This window comes from Podarcis tiliguerta, assembly GCF_965153285.1.
Source record: "Podarcis tiliguerta genome assembly, chromosome: 11".
NCBI lineage: Eukaryota > Metazoa > Chordata > Lepidosauria > Squamata > Lacertidae > Podarcis > Podarcis tiliguerta.
In genome coordinates this window covers 63,516,518-63,532,667 of record NC_139544.1, presented here as the reverse complement: position 1 = coordinate 63,532,667, position 16,150 = coordinate 63,516,518, and the positions used below count along the sequence as shown (strand labels likewise).

Here is a 16,150-nt window from a genome sequence, read left to right as displayed (position 1 = left end):
GACACGAAGCCTCTTGCTTTGCTCCTCATCCCCCAACCTGGTCACGAGGCACTGGGCAGGGATGTGCATCGCTCGGGATCTTTCTCTAAGCTAGAGATTTCCGTCTGTGTCACCACCACCTCTCCAAATCATCTTCCTTCTGAGGTTCTGCTGCTTCAAATTAGCCCTCATTTTCATTAGGATGTGTGTGCATCCCAAACATCAGTGTTGCTTCCTCCCAGGTCTCCTATTCCTATTATCTAAGGATGAAAACATCTTCCCAAGTGCCAGGTACCGTGAGGGTTGGGAATTTGGGGGGAAAGAACCTGCTAGACCAGGTCAAAGGCCCATCCAGTCCAGCCTCCTGTTCTCACAGCGGCCAGCCAGTTGCCTGTGGGAGTCCACAAGCAGGGCCTGAGCACAAGAGTGGCCCTCTCCCCACCCTGAGGAACTGGCATTCAGAAGCATTACTGCCTCTGGCCATGGTGGCACAACATTGCCATTGTGGCTAGTAGCTCCTGCTAGCCTTCTCCAGTATTTGTGAGTTTTCTACAGATGAATCATGCTTTGCCATTACTTCTGTGTCACAACAGCACAGTCCTAACTGAGCACCAGAAGCCACGCAATGGGACAGGACTGGCACCAAGCAGTAGAGCCAGAAGCACCATGAGGCTGGAAGGTGCAGCAATCCTGAGAGACCTCTTGCAGGTGGCCCAATCGGGTGGCCAGGACAGGAGCTGGATGATGCAAGACTGGACCCTGGAAGCAGCAGCAGCAGCAGCAGCTGCCCCCTACACTCAAAACCCTGCCTGTGCCAACACATCCTGTGAGCTGCAAAGGCTGCTGGGCCTTGGTGCTCAGCTCTTCCTCGCCAGGTGCTGAGGTTGTGTGTAATGCCAGCCTCCTGCCACCCAACCCATTCCCTGTAAGAGGAGGGGAGCAAACAGGTGCCAGGACTGACAAATGCCCCACGGAAAGGGGGGGGGGCACAGTGCTGAGGCAAGAGGAGCAGAAGGGCCAGGAAGGCAGTGCACAGAGGTCTGCCTGGGCAGCTTACAGAGGGAGGCTGACAATGTGGAAGGCCAGAAAGGGGGTCTTGTCAGGGGCTGAGCCTGGCGTTACGGAAACTCTTCTAAGGGGCTTTATAGCCCAGGCACTGTGGGGTGAATTAGCTGCCAGCCCAAGAGAAAGCGGCTGTGGAGGCAGTACTGGGACCCCCCATCCCAGCAGGCAATGGGGGTTCCTTCTGTGGGAGACAAACGCATATTCTCGACGGTACGTTGAGGGGTAAAGGATCACAGAGCCGCCTTGCGAGACAGACTCAGGCCACAGGAATGTGGTTGCTGGGAGAGAGCTCAGTGCAATGCCATCTCCCTTGTTTGCAGCAGCGGGAAGAAACAAGAGAGCCCTTCTGCTTCCGGTCACTCTCACACTTCTCTGCTTCCCCGTGTCTTCAAGGCACACAGATGTCTGTTGGTGGCCTCCCTGAGCACAGACTCCAGGTTTGTAATCAACAATGTATTTTGTAGCCTAGAAGTGCTTTACCTGCATAGTTTTACTGTGATCCAACGCAAGACTGTTAAGTAAGTAAACACAATTTGTAAGCTAACTTTATAAATTGTTGCCTGGTTCTTTGTTAGGAGGGAGAAGCCAGCTAACCTTCATTAGCTGGGATTGCTCAGAAAATATAAGGCTTGGCAGCTTAGTTTCAAGCATCTATGTTTTGCTGCCATACATGGGAGACTGGAGGGATAAATTGTAATTGGAAAATTTAAAGTTAAACTGTGTTAGGATAAATTCTAGAACAAAAATTTGAGAAAGAGGGAAAGGATTTGTTGAACTAGCTAATTTGAACTAGAATACAAAAAAAGGGAGGTGCGAGGAAGTCGAGGAAACAAGCATATGAAAGATAATGAAATGAAATTTGGATGTGTTTTTAAATGTTTTAGTTTTTTCTTGTTGTTTTGTGGTATTGTTTTTTCTTTTTATTTTTGATGTATTGTTTGTTAAACTTTTATTGTTTCTTTTTCTCTTTTTTATCCCCTCCTAACCATCAATCACCCATCCCACACCTTCCACTGATGGGCCCTCAGTGTGACGGTGCTCAGCCCCAGCTCTGCTGCCTGAATGAGGCCCCGGTGGGCCCTTGGCTCTGGGCAGTGTGGCTGTGGGGCATCTTGGCTGGTGGATCACAAGAGGATCACCTCCATAGAGCTAAGACCCCTCCCCACCTGGCCTTGCTGGTTTGCTTGTTTGCTGCCCAAGGGCTTGAGGGGTACCTGGAGGAGGAACCCCGTGGGAGGGAGTCCCGATTCTTTTCTGTGCCTGATTTTGTGCTGGGTGTCCTTGGCTCCTCCAAGCCCTCTGCCTGAAGGGCAAGGGGCTGTGGGGTGGGGGCACAGCCAGAGACAAGGAGCCAGACACCCACTCCCAAGTGTCAAGGCATGCAGAGAGCTAGTTCCTGTACTGAGTTTGGCCTTCTGAGTAATCATCACTACCTGGATGAGACCCCATGTCAGATGGTCAGAGGACAGCTGGAGAGGAGGGGGAGGGCTGAGCTCCTGGGCCTCTGCCAGAGTGGCTGACTGCCCCCTTGGGGGCTGACCCAGCACTGTGGCCAAGGGGAGGGTGAGGGGAGATGAGGAGAGCCCTTGCTTCCCTGATGAAAGGCCCTGCCAGCCTGGCATTTGGCTTGGTGGCAGAGGGGCTGTGGGATTATCACGGCCTGGCCTGAAAGAACATCGCAACACGAACGGATCCAGCTGGACGTCTTCAGCAGCCCTTGTCTCTTGCATAGGTAGCCTAGGAGATCGGGCTGGGGAGGAGTTGGTGGCCTGCTGGCACCAAAGACATGAGGTCCTGGAAGCCCAACGTAGGATGCTGAAAGCCAAGACCTCCAAGGTAGCATTCTCTGAAATGCTACCTGCTCCATGCGCAGGCCAGAAGGACAGGCACAGCTTGGGGGTCTCAATGCATGGATGAGATTATGGTGTCAGGAAGAGGGGTTTGGACTAGGCAGGTTGGGCCTGTACAAAAGGGTTAGGGCTGGACTGGGATGGAACCAGACTGTTGTGAAAAGCTCCAAGGGGACTTCTCCAAACCAATGGATGCTGAGACAAAGAATCTCTGGGTTCAGTCAACCAGCTACAAATCCACAAAGGATGTAGCCCACATTTTACCAGCTTAACCACAGGAATATCATACGGGACTTTGTTGAAAGCCTTGTTGAAATCAAGATAAACTTCGTCCAAAGCATTCCCCTGATCCACCAAGCCTGTAGCTATTAAAAAGAAACAAGGAGGTTGTTTTCCTTTCTCCTATTGTTTTGGAAAGTGCAAATTTGATTGATCCTCCTTTAAATGTGAACTGAATTTAATTTCTCCTCACTCCCTAGTACTGCTTTTTCCTATGCTGTGATTTGTCCCTTTGGCTGCCTTGCTGCAGGAGGCAGGAGACAAGTGGCCCCCAGTGCGCTCTCTCTCTCTCTCTCTCTCTCTCTCTCTCTCTCTCTCTCTCTCTCTGTGTGTGTGTGTGTGATGGTTTTGTGGCCTGAGGAGTTTCTCTGGTAACAGATGGAGGAGCTGCTCCCTGGCTGGCCCTCATCAGCACCATCTTCTGCAGGCAATAGCAGAGCTTTTTAGAAGCAGAGTCATGCACCAAGAAGCCAGTGAATCATCCCATTTGACAGCCACAACCAGGCTTCTGTGGACGGGAGAAGAAGGGGCCTTATGGCTCCTTGCGGCTCATCCCAAATCCTCCTTAGCCTAGAAAACACACACACACACACACACACACACACACACACACACACACTTCTTCAAGATCCTCAATCTGGACCCCTCCTACTGACGATCTACTTGTTATGACTGAAAACCCTAAAGAAATTTTGAAAAGAATGCTGGAACTGATTAAACATTTTGGAGAAGTGGCAGGCTTTAAGCTGAATATAACAAAAACAAAATTGCTTCTTAAAAATGTAACAACAAAGGAAAAGGATGATATAGAAAAAACATCGGGCCTGAAAATTTCTCAAAAAGCGAAGTATTTTTGGATCACCCCCAAAAATATAAATTTATTTCAGGATAACTACACAAAAATTTGGTTAGAGATTAGAAAAAACCTTGAAACCTGGAGTAAACTAAAGTTAACATTTCTGGGCAGGATTTCCATTATAAAGATGAACGTGCTTCCAAAATTAATCTTTTTATTTCAAATGATTCCAATACTGGGTGAAGCGGGCTGCCTCAAGATATGGCAAAAAGAGATTTCCAAATTCTTGTGGGAAGGGAAGAAACCCACATTCCATGCCGGAGTGAGAGCCAGGTATCGAGACCAACTGTGAGTGAAGGCTGTTCCGCCCCTACCCCCCCCCCCATCCCTGGGGAGAACTTGCAAGGATAATTACCCTCAATCGTCCTTGTTTTTTCTTTGCTAACAATCTCCTGCTATTGTAGGAGCTGCCTCCATTAAGGCAGACAGGAACCAGAAGCCAAAGGATGCTGTAGTTGTGATTCCTGGATCACAAGTGGCTGGATTAGATGACCCTCGGGTGTCCCTTCCAACTCTACACTTTTTATATGACACCAGGCAGCAAGGAAAGCAAAAGGCAGCTGATTGACACACATAGTCTGCCACCTCTGTCAAAATCTCTATGGAGCAGAACACACTGGCTCCCTTCCACAATGCATGGAGAGAGGCAGCTCTATGGCCTCCTGGGCCCCCACCCTCTCCATCTGAGCTCAGACAAGGAGGAAGGCACAGCTGGGCCCAGGAGTGGCAGCACCTCCTTGCTAAGCATGGAAAAGCCACCCCCCCCCCCAATACTCTGAGACATGTTCTCCCTTCACTGTCAGAGGCAGGAGCCTTCAGAGTACCAGTTGCTGGAAGCCACCAGGGGTGGGGGTGGGGAGTCCAGATAGTTCTCTTGTGCTTGGGTCTTGCTTGTGGGCTTCCGTAACGGGCACCTGGTTGACCACTGTGAGGACAGGATGCTGTCCTAGGTGGGCTCCCTTTGGCCTAATCCAGCAGACCCTTCTCATGTCCTCAACAGTCCCACTGCTGGTGTGTGCCTGCTGGCAATCTGGACCCCCAGGGAACACCCTGCTGCAGCTCCTGCCCCTCCACCCCTTATGGGGCCTTCTGGCCCACAAGGGCTAAGACAAGCCCAGCCCCTTCCTACATGGTCCTGCATGCAGTGCCCTTTGCTGCCTGCCGGGTGGGGCTGCGGGGCCCTTTCCTGCCCAGCTCCCTCTGCTGAGAGCTGCTTGCGAATATTTATTCTGCTCTCTATGAAACCTCCCTTTCTGTAGGCTGTGCAAACTTGTTAATTGCTCTGCCCAGCCCCAGGCCAGGCCAGGGTCAGTGCTAGACCCAGAAAGGACTCCTTCCAAACTCTACTGGAAACCCCTTTCCTACCATGGGAGCATCTCCATTTGCAGCTCCCTGTTTAAATGGCATAAACTCTGTCATCGCCTCCAAACTGTTCCATCTTCTCTGCTAATGAATGTCTAATTACAGCAGGTGCTGCATGTGTGTTCAGCGACCGAGGGCAGAGTGTGTCCCACACTGCTGGCAGCTCCAGGACGACGTGGGCAGCAAAGGTGCTCCTCTGCCTCCTGCTCTCCCTAATTCCCCTCGGAGTGATGAGCCAGGAACAGGTGTGGGGCTGAGGAAGGGGTGCCTTCCTCCTGGGGCACCCGCTTGCTTGCCTGTCCACCGGCCCACCTGTCTGTCAGATCAGCCCCAGGGGGCTATTTCTGGCTCTGGGCTCAGCGCAGGCAGCTGAGGATTAGGACCACCTCCCCATGCCAATAACGTCACCTCTGGCACAGCTCCGGCTGCCTTGGGAGCAGGGCCTGCTCTGGGGCTTCTCCCCATCTCCTGGGGACAGCTCTCTGGGGACCTGATGGCAGGAGCAGCAAAAGCCCCCCCAAGAGATGGGGGTTTCAGAGGAAGGGAGAAGAACAGGGCCTGCTCAGATGTGGGGGGAGGAGAGCTCCCTTGCGTCCTCTGCCCCAGGATGCTATTGCTGCTGGGATTACAGAGAGGACCACCCAGAAGCGGACTGGGGGGGGGGCAAGGGAAACCAGTCCCTTAATGGGTACTGGTCCCATTAAGTTAGAGCACTTAGCAGATATCAGCCTGTTAGCCTCGCAGGCCTTGGGGCAGGCATCGCACTCAGGGTTGTCTCTGCTGCGCAGGAGCAGCTCCTCAGGCTTTAAGGCAAAGCCTGGAAATGCCGTGGGGGCTTCCTCATGGGAAGGTGGGGCTCTGCCCCTGAGCCCCTATGGCTCTTTCCCTCCACAGTCTCTGCTGCTGCTTCTGCACACCTGTGGGGAGCTCAAAAGAAGCTGCTGGCAGCTCAGTGGCCGCCTGCAAGTGTACTGGCTGTTTCTGGGGCACAGGCAGGCTGGTCTGTGCTTGATCCTGGAGGGGGGATTCTAGGATGTTAGGGAGGGGGCGATAGAGCAACAGCTTTGGCAGAGGAGGGAGGGAGGGTTCAACTGCCCAAGCAGCCTGAGGTTCACACCCAGGCCCCAAACCTGGGAGGGCTGGATGACAGCATCTACTGAGGTCAGAGAGAAGCGTGAGAAAGGACACCTTCTCCCTTCTTGCTTGCTCAAAGCCCACATGGCAAAGGGAGGGCCAGGCTGGGGCTCAGTCTGACGGAGACAAGGGGCTTCCTCGCAGGGAGGATTGAGTGCAGCAGCCAAGGAGACCCAGGAAGGGCTCTGCGAAAGACACAAGAACCCCTCAGCCTCAGTGGGCCTCAGGAACTGCAATGAAGACGACTTTCATTTATTTGAGATGACTCACAATATGAAAGTACTGTAAAATATATAGTGTTATGGCTGGGGGACCAGAGTCTGTTAGTGAATATTAGAAAGTAATAAACGGTAGTATTTAGATAATATTTGGGATATGAAGGGAAAAGACAAGCTGCAGAACTGCGCCAGAATCCATGGGTTCTTCTTGTAGAGCCACTGAGCAACAGTGGGGGACCAGCATGGAGTCATTGGGGGCCTTGGCAATGCAAAAGAACTGTGCCCCCCAGGAGTGGACAGACAGGAGAATTGGCAGGTTGCCAAGGGGATGGGGATGTGATGTCACAGGAAAATCTGTACTTTTTGAAATCTAAAAGTGTGCTGGGAAGGAGTGGGCAGGACTCTGTGGGCTGCTGTGGCGCCGAGAAGCAGGAAGAGACACAGACCCTGGTTGGGGGCCAAGACCCCAGGAATCTTGCGCATGGCTCAGCAGAGGCTGGGGTGGCTTCCCTGGCTTGTAAGAAGCTGCACTTCCCAGTGGAAGAGGCATGAACTGCCCTCCACGGTGATCTCTGTTACTTCTGCAGCCAAAGTGGTGATGGGAGTGGGTGGCCAAGAGCCAAGAGCCCCTCAGTTTGGTTCCCATTGGAAGCCTAGAAAATACCCCATGTCTTGCCTTCCTTTCAGGCTCCCAAACTAGGCAGCCCAGTCAGGTGAGAGGAGCCTTTGCCAGCTGGGGTTGGCCAGGCTGTTTCACTGGTGGCACCCCCACAGAAGAGCCAGGACGGAGGTGCCCAACAAGCAGAGGGGCTCCCCTCCCCCTCTGGGAGGAGGCCAGATTTGGCCCTGGCTGCTCCTGCTGCTGCCTGTGTTTGCAGCGCCATGCCATACCTGGCATTCTTTCCAGGCTACAGAAGTCTGCAACTGCTAAGGAGACGCTCCCATAATAAACGCCTCAGGACTGCGGCAGATGAGGGAGAAGAGGGAGAGCCCTGCATGTGGGGCTCAGGAAGTGCAGTGGGTGAGGTCTTGTGGGGCCAGAAGGCCTTCCTTGCAAGAGAGGTGCCAAGCTAGTGGGGTCACCAGCTGGGCAGGGGGCACATAAAGAACAGGGATGAAGGTGGTGTTCTGGTCTAAACCACTGAGCCTCTTGGGCTTGCCAATCAGAAGGTTGGCGGTTCGAATCCCTGCAACAGGGTGAGCTCCCGTTGCTCGGTCCCAGCTCCTGCCAACCTAGCAGCTAGAAAGCATGTAGATAAATAGGTACCACTGCGGAGAGAAGGCAAACAACATTTATGAAGGTAAACAACGCCACCCGCGTCCCTGTAAACAACATTTCTGTGCGTTCTGGCTTCCGTCACGGTGTTCTGCTACGCCAGAAGTGGTTTAGTCCTGCTGGCCTCACGACCTGACCTCCCTCGGCCTGAAAGCAAGATGAGCGCCACAACCCCAGTTGCCTTTGACTCGACTTAACTGTCCAGGGGTCCTTTACATTAAGAACACAATAAGAGCCTGCTTTCAGGCCAAGGGAGCTGGTGTTTGTCCACAGACAGCTTTCCAGGTCGTGAAGGCCAGCAGGACTAAACCACTTCTGGCGTAGCAGAACACCGTGACGGAAGCCAGAACGCACAGAAATGTTGTTTACAGGGACGCGGGTGGCGCTGTGGGTAAAACCTCAGCGCCTAGGACTTGCCGATCGCATGGTCGGCGGTTCGAATCCCCGCGGCGGGGTGCGCTCCCGTCGTTCGGTCCCAGCGCCTGCCAACCTAGCAGTTCGAAAGCACCCCTAAGTGCAAGTAGATAAATAGGTACCGCTTACCAGCGGGAAGGTAAAGGGCGTTCCGTGTGCTGCGCTGGCTCGCCAGATGCAGCTTGTCACGCTGGCCACGTGACCCGGAAGTGTCTGCGGACAGCGCTGGCTCCCGGCCTATAGAGTGAGATGAGCGCACAACCCTAGAGTCTGGCAAGACTGGCCCGTACGGGCAGGGGTACCTTTACCTTTACCTTTTTAAGAGCCTGCTGGATCAGGCCAATGGGCCTTCTAGCCCAACATCCTGCTCTCACAGCGGATGGAGAGTTTTCCCATGGGAAACCAGCAGACAGGGTGGATCTGAGCCCAAGAGGCTTCCAGCCACTGGCATTCAGAAGGCAGAGCAGAGCCATCGAGAGCCTCTCCTCCTCCATGAATTTGTCTGATCCTCTTTTAAAGCCATCCAAGTTGGTGGCCACCCCTGCCTCCTGTGGGAGGGAGTTCCAAGGGTTAACTATGCCTGGATCTTATCAGTAGCCCCAGTAAAGACTTTGGGCCATGCAAGCCCAACTTCTCATGGCCCTCCAGGGGCTCCCTCTCAGCCCGCCTTTCTTTACAGGTTTGTTGTGACAATTTGAAACGGAAAGAACTGTACTTTGCATGACGCACTGCGCTAGAAAAGATGATGACAACCACCACTGGCCCAGCATCCTGGACGTCTCCACTTCCCGCCCCCCCCCCCCCGCCCCCAGGTGGGAGCTTTGCTGCTGGGGCTGGAGGAAGGACTGCTGGATGTCCTCCCTTGGAGGCCTGGCTGTCACAGTGGCAGCCAAGGGGGCTGAACCCCCCCTCGTCTGCAGGAAGGCACCCCCTCCACCACTTAGGGGCCCTTAGAGGCAACTCTGGGCTGTGCAAGAGAAGGGCGGCCAAGGGGCACCTCCACCCCCTCAGCCCAATTCCCAAATGGGGACTCCCCCCCCCCCCGCCAGACCTGTGGCTGGTCCCCTAAGGTCGCTCCACACCGCCTGCAGAGAGGAAGCAAAGGCACACAGACTCGTGTCTTCATTCCTTCCTGCAGCAGACAGAGGCTGCGCTGCACGGAGAGTCCTGGCCAGAGAGGCTCTGGGGGCGCCTTCCTCCTCTCGCTTCTGGGGAGCTTGGCTGGCCTCCCTGCGCAGCGCTTCCTCCGAGGAGGTAGGAGACTCAATTATTGCCAGTGGGAACCAAGGGACTCCTGCCTTCTTCTCCTCTCAGGCCTTTTAAACTGTGTGCGTTGCAATGTCTTTGCTATTGTGGTATGGATGTTTTTGTTTTTATGTTGTAAACCACCCTGTGATCTTTGGATGAAGAGCAGTATAGAAATATAATAAATCCTCCTCCTCCTCCAGCCGAACTCCTTGCAACACAGGAATCACAGCTAGAGAATCCCAGGCAGATGTCCAGCTGACCGGTTTCAAAACCTCCAAGGAAGGGAGAGCCCAGCACATTCTGAGCGAGTCCCTTCCAATGTTGAACAGCTCTCACTATCAGAAAGTTATTCCTGTTTGGTCAGAAACTCATTTACTCCCATTTGAATCCATTGGTTTGGGTCCTACGCCCCAGAACAGGGAAAAACAAGCTTGTAATAGCCCTTTATGGATATCTGAAGGCGGCCGCCATATCTCCTTTCAGTCTCTCCTCTTATCCAGACTAAACATTCCTAACTCCCTCAACCGTTCCTCATCAGGCTTGGTCTCCAGAGCCTTGATCATCTCGGTCGCCTTCTCTGCACGTTCCAGCTTGTCAATATCTTTCTTAAACTGGGGTGCCCAGAACTGGACCCAGGACTCCAAGTGTGCTCTGACCAAGGCAGAAGAGGGCAGCGATAGGACTTCCATCTGGACACAAGTTTATGTTGGTGCAGCCTAGAAGAGCATGAACATTGTTTGCTGTTGCATCTTGCTACTGACTCATGCCAAGCTGATGGCCTACGAAGACCCCCGAGTCCTCATGTACTGCTGTCAAGCCAGGTGCCCCCCCCCCACATCTATGTGCAACTGGTTCTTCCTGCCCAGTGCAAAGCCTGGCCGTCTCCTCCTTGCAGGCTGTTTAGCCATAATAAGCACTCATTCAGTCTCTTCCTCTCAGGCACGGGTCCACAACTTTCCAAGAATGATGGAGAATGGCTGCCTCACCGTTCCCTCCTAACTCTATTGTTTATGAAGTTTACAAGCACAGGTCCCAGTCCCGATCCTTGAAAGAACTATCCATTTATTCCTGCGCTCTGCTTCCTGCTACTTAACCAGTTCCTGATCCCTGAGAGAACTTCTCTTCTTATTCCTCGACTACTAAGCTTACTCAAGAGTCTATTTTGTCAAAAGCTTTTTGAAAGGCTCAAGCACACCATGTCAACTGGATTGACACTCTCAAGAGATTCATGAGGCAGAACTTGACTTGCAGAAGCCATGCTGGCTCTGCTTCAGCAAGGCTTGTTCTTCTATGTCCTTATTCTGTATATATTGCCTGTGATTGGTGTGGGCACACAACTTTGCCCCCAGAGAACATGAGTGTGCATATTGAGGGGGACAGTCCCCGAGATAGGGAGATCTGTAATACGAAGTAGACACACACTTATTGGGGGTTCAAGGACATGGGCCAAAGGTCAAGGGAGGACCAGTTGAGATTGCCCAGGGTGGCTGGGTGTCCAGCGTTTGTGCATGTTCTGCAAAGAGAACCAGCCCCCCCCCCCCCGCGTCTCAGCAGGCTCTTCTTCCTTTCAGAGGAGCAAATGGGAGTGACACCTCCTGGGACGGGACGGACAGGGCTGCCTGCGGGATGTGTGAGTGGGGCTGGGCGGGGTTCCCTGCTTACGGCTGCAGAGAATAAGGCAGGCACTAGACTGGCTCTGAAACGCTTTCCAATCTTCCTCAGGCTCTTCTTGCCCCACAGTGAGCCCCATGCATCACCCTCAGGATGGTCGAGTGGGGAAGAGAGACCCAAAGGGGGGGGGGGGGGGTTGCACCTGTTCCACACCACTGAGAGACAGAAATTGCAGGGAAGCCAGTTTATTCAAGGCAGGCCCTTTGCAGGCCTGGGGGGTGGGTGGGGGGCGTGTCTGGTTCTTTGTGTGCTGATCACACACACCCCATAATCCATAGACTCATGCAACTGTATAGAGTTGGAAGGGACCCTAAAGGTCATCTAGCTCAACCCCCTGGGACACAGGAGTCCCTCCACCCGCCTCCCTTGGATTCCCTGACATAGAAAGGACACAGGCGGCTTATGGATGTATCAAAATTACAAAAGGTGAGAAGCCTCAGCAAGTGTGGGGGGGAGGGTTTCAAAAAAAGGGGGTGTCGAGCCTTGTGGTTTGGGGGTTTACAGCACAAAGCGAATTTGCTGCTGCTGCTGTAATGGGGGGGTCAGGGCAGGACCTGGAGGGGGGCAGGCAAGTGGGTGCCAGAACCGGGGGGGGGGGTGTTCTGGGCCCACACAGGCAGGCACTTGGGAACAAAGAGCAGCTATGACAAGAGAGGAGTGGGGTGCAGAGGCCTGGGGGGCATCAGGCAGAGGGGGGGCTGAGGGGGGCTGCTGCCTCCAAGCCCCCCCTTGGCTCCCATTTAAGGCACCCAATATTTGGTTGGAGTGGAGGCTAATCCACATTGCACAGTCAGGCCACAGGCAGCGACCCCCCACCCTCCAGAGCGAGAGGCAGGCTGAGTAGCCAAGGCACAAGGAAGGAAGATTCCTGGAAGAAAAGGCGAGGGGGCTTGGGGAGCCTCCGCCCCCCCCCCCGACGCTCTTCCTGGAAGGGCAGTCCAGAGCGTGGCACGTGGCGGGGGCCGTGGGGGCAGGGCAGGCGCAGGGTGGGCAGTGGCAGGCCCCATCTCTCCCTGCTCGGGAGGAGGCCTGGCTGGTCCTTGCTGGGGGCGGGGGTGTCGGCATTAAATAGGGGAGCGGGGGGGCCGCGGCGGTGCTCAGGGGCAGAGGCGATGGCGGAGCTCAGTTTGGCCCTTCATCCCGCAGCTCCGTGGGCAGGAACTTGTACTGCTGCTGCCGGATCATGGCCAGCTTCTTGCGTGCCTCCTCCAGCTCCCGCTCCTTGCGCAGCATCTCTTCCTGGGCAGCAATGATCTGGGGGGGGGGGGAGAGCAGGGCAGATCGTGAGGCGGGGGGGTGGGGTGGGAGCAGCTGCCCCATTGCTTGACAGCAGCGCCTGCACTGGGGGGGGGGGGGCACCTAGAATCATAGAATCATAGAATCATAGAGTTGGAAGAGACCACAAGGGCCACCGAGTCCAACCCCCTGCCAAGCAGGAAACACCATCAGAGCACTCCTGACATATGGTTGTCAAGCCTCTGCTTAAAGACCTCCAAAGAAGGAGACTCCACCACACTCCTTGGCAGCAAATTCCACTGTCAAACAGCTCTTACTGTCAGGAAGTTCTTCCTAATGTTGAGGTGGAATCTTCTTTCTTGTAGTTTGGATCCATTGCTCCGTGTCCGCTTCTCTGGAGCAGCAGAAAACAACCTTTCTCCCTCCTCCATGTGACATCCCTTCATATATTTGAACATGGCTATCATATCCCCCCTTAACCTCCTCTTCTCCAGGCTAAACATGCCCAGCTCCCTTAGCCGTTCCTCATAAGGCATCGTTTCCAGGCCTTTGACCATTTTGGTTGCCCTCCTCTGGACACGTTCCAGTTTGTCAGTGTCCTTCTTGAACTGTGGTGCCCAGAACTGGACACAGTACTCCAGGTGAGGTCTGACCATAGCAGAATACAGTGGCACTATTACTTCCCTTGATCTAGATGCTATACTCCTATTGATGCAGCCCAGAATTGCATTGGCTGTTTTAGCTGCCGCGTCACACTGTTGGCTCATGTCAAGTTTGTGGTCAACCAAGAACCTGGCACTTCCCCCTTCCTCGCTTGCAACCACTGGGGGGGCCAGAGTCCCACCTGCCTGCAAAGGCAGCCTTGGCCCCCTGTCCTCCCCCCACCCCTCCCTGGGGACTCACCTGCGCAATCCCGCCCACCATCTTCTCCTTCACCACCACCGTCTCGTTCTCCTGGTCCTGGAAGGCGGCTGCTTTCTGAGCTGCCTTCACCAGGTTGTCGGACGCCCTCTTGACGGCGTTGCCAGCGGCCTGGAGGAGGGGGGAGAAAGAGGGCTGGGACTCTCCCCCAGGATACAGGCATGGGGGGCAGGAAGGGGCCGGCCAGAGGAGGCTCACCAGCCCTGGCGGCCTGCCCCAAACCAGACGCAGGAAACTTTGGGGATTATTATTATTATTTTGGGGTTGTGGGGTGGGATTAAGTCTGGAAATAAAACCTTCCTAGAAGGCAAAATAGTCTAACAGCCACATCGTGAGGCATGAACTGCAGGAGAGCAGAGCTGCCCTGGGCTGTCCATTCGCAGGACCCCTCCTCGCCCATCCCCCCTGCCCACAGCCAACTGCCCCCCCCCATTTGGCTTATGCTGGACACAGGGTGCAGGATGGGGGAGGGGTCGGCAGCGTGGGGGGCCAGGGGAGACATGCCCCCCACAAGCCCTTTCTGCCCACCCTTGAAGACTTGCTGCTCCCACCATTTGGAGAGCTGGAAGGGATCCAAGGGTCATCTAGTCCAACCCCTGCAATGCAGGCCATAAAATGAGGGCCCCCATGGGAAAGAGCAAAGACCATCCTGTACCACCTCCCAGGACTGTGCTTCAAGGGCACAAGGCAGGTGGGCAGCATCAGCCGAGCGGCCCCCTCCCCTTGGGTGTTGCCGAGGCCGCAAGCCTCCCGTCTGCCCGCTTGCTCACCTGCAGGCGCTTCATGGCCTCCGAGTCCTGGTCTGCCTTGACCTTGCAAGCCACCAGCAGCTGGGCGGTGGAGGCGGCCACCTGCTTGGCGGAGGAGATGAGCTTCTCCTCGCTGGCGTGGCCCTGCACAGCCGCATTGGCCGCCTCACACAGGTTGTTGGTGGCAGCGGCCACCATCCGCGCCTTGGCAGGGGAGGAAGGAAAGCGAGTGAGCGGAGGGGGAAGCCGGCCAGCAGCTCACCCAGGCAGCACACCCAGGCCCCCTGCAAAGCGGCTGCAGGCGGGGACTGCAGCCCCCACAGGAGAAAAGGAGCCTCCTTCTCCCCCCGCCCCTTGGTCCCCTTCGTACTCACCGCTGAAATGAGGCCCTGGGACCACTGCCCATCGTCCAGGGCGTTGGCAGGGATGGCACCCACCTGGCAACAAAGAAGGCGGAGGGGGGTGAGACCAGAGGGTCCGCAGGAGGCCAGGCCTCCCCCAGATAGATAGATAAACTTTATTCGCATTAGCCAACAGCCATAGCAACATAAAACAAGCAATATATACAAATAAAATATATACAAATAAAAAAAGACAGCAATGGGTATAAAGGGCAATCAAATGACCAAGATTATCGTTCAGATAGTGGCCCTTAATCTCATTGCACCCTCGATAAACCTAGCAACCTTCGCTGTTGTCCGATCATTTTGATCCGATAAAAGAAAGAACATTGTGGCCTCAGATGGGCGGCCTGGGATGGTAAGTGAGAGTGGGGTGATGATCTCATTCCTCAGATCTTTATAGAGGGCAGGACAGGAGAACGTGAGCCACTGGTCCCCCCCCCCAGTCCCCAGGACTCACCTTCCCTTGGGCCACCAGCTCTCTCTGGGCGGCTGAGGCTGCTTTCACCAAGGCACTGGTTGCGGCCGCAATGGACTTGGCAGCCTCCAGAATCTGCTCCTCAAAGTTCAGGCTCTCGTCTGCCTGCTGTTGGGGGGAGAGCAGTCAGCGGGGAGAAAGGGGAGGGCGGGATCACCTGCCATTGTTGCAGGATTTTGAAGCACCCCCAAACCCCACATTCAGAGACCAGGCCCACAGACCCCTGGGAGGGACTGGGGCGGCCTCCAGCAGCAGCCCCTGGGCAGATGGGTGAGGGGATGAGGGTGGCACCCGGGGGCCCAGGGGACCTCTTGGGGGCAGCCCAGCTACCCACCTTGGGCTTTGCACGCGGCTTCAGCTGCTCCAGCTTCTTGGCGGCAGCCTCAATGGCAGCAGCGGCGCCCAGCAGCTCGTTCTCTGCGATGACGGTGGGATCCTCAGGGTCCACCCATTCCGTCCCTGGTGGGAGAGGGAAGCAGGAGTCAGGGGGGCAGAGAGCCATTCCTCCCTCCCCCAGCAGCCCCGAGAAGACCCCACCCATTTTGTTCAGGTGGGCATTTCTGCCCCCTGCTGGCTTCACTTTCTCCTGTTTCAGAGGGGTCCTTTCCGGAGAGGGGAAGCAGGGGGCCTCGCCCGGGGGAACCACCCACCTTTCATGGCCTCCGCTGCCTGGATGAGCTCCGTCACCGAGCCGGCCACTCGCTTGGAGTACGCAGCCAGCTGCTGCTTCAGCTCATGGCTGGGTTTCTGGAGGATCTGGAGGAAGATCGGGGGGGGGGGAGAGACAAGGGGTGAGCCGTGCCCAGACCTACAGGGGGAGGGCAGAAGGCGGCGCGTGTCTTGGGGAGGGGAGGGTCCCCCCTGGCAGGGGCTCGCCTGCAGCAGGGCACCCAGGGGTGGGGGCCGTGGAAGACATGGGCTGCCCATTCCCAGGCACCCTGGAAAGAACCACAAGGGAAGCCCCCCGGGGGTGTAGGGGGTGGAGAGGAAAGTCCAAAGGAAGCCTGGGGAAA

The 16,150-nt window shown here is 55.4% G+C and overlaps 1 protein-coding gene across 2 annotated transcripts in view; it reads right to left on the bottom strand.

The window, feature by feature from the left end:
• Positions 1-11,521: 11,521 nt before the first annotated feature.
• TLN1 (talin 1) overlaps positions 11,522-16,150 on the bottom strand; it is a 53,700-nt gene continuing 49,071 nt past the window's right edge. For both annotated transcript variants that reach the window (XM_083404585.1, XM_083404584.1), the window contains 8 exons: positions 15,788-15,893; positions 15,472-15,596; positions 15,120-15,245; positions 14,633-14,695; positions 14,280-14,462; positions 13,492-13,620; positions 11,879-12,606; positions 11,522-11,834 (listed from right to left, as the gene is read on the bottom strand). In XM_083404585.1, coding sequence (XP_083260711.1) covers positions 12,475-12,606; positions 13,492-13,620; positions 14,280-14,462; positions 14,633-14,695; positions 15,120-15,245; positions 15,472-15,596; positions 15,788-15,893 — 864 coding nt within the window. In that variant the 3' untranslated portion in view covers positions 11,522-11,834; positions 11,879-12,474. The remainder of the gene's footprint in view (positions 11,835-11,878; positions 12,607-13,491; positions 13,621-14,279; positions 14,463-14,632; positions 14,696-15,119; positions 15,246-15,471; positions 15,597-15,787; positions 15,894-16,150) is intronic.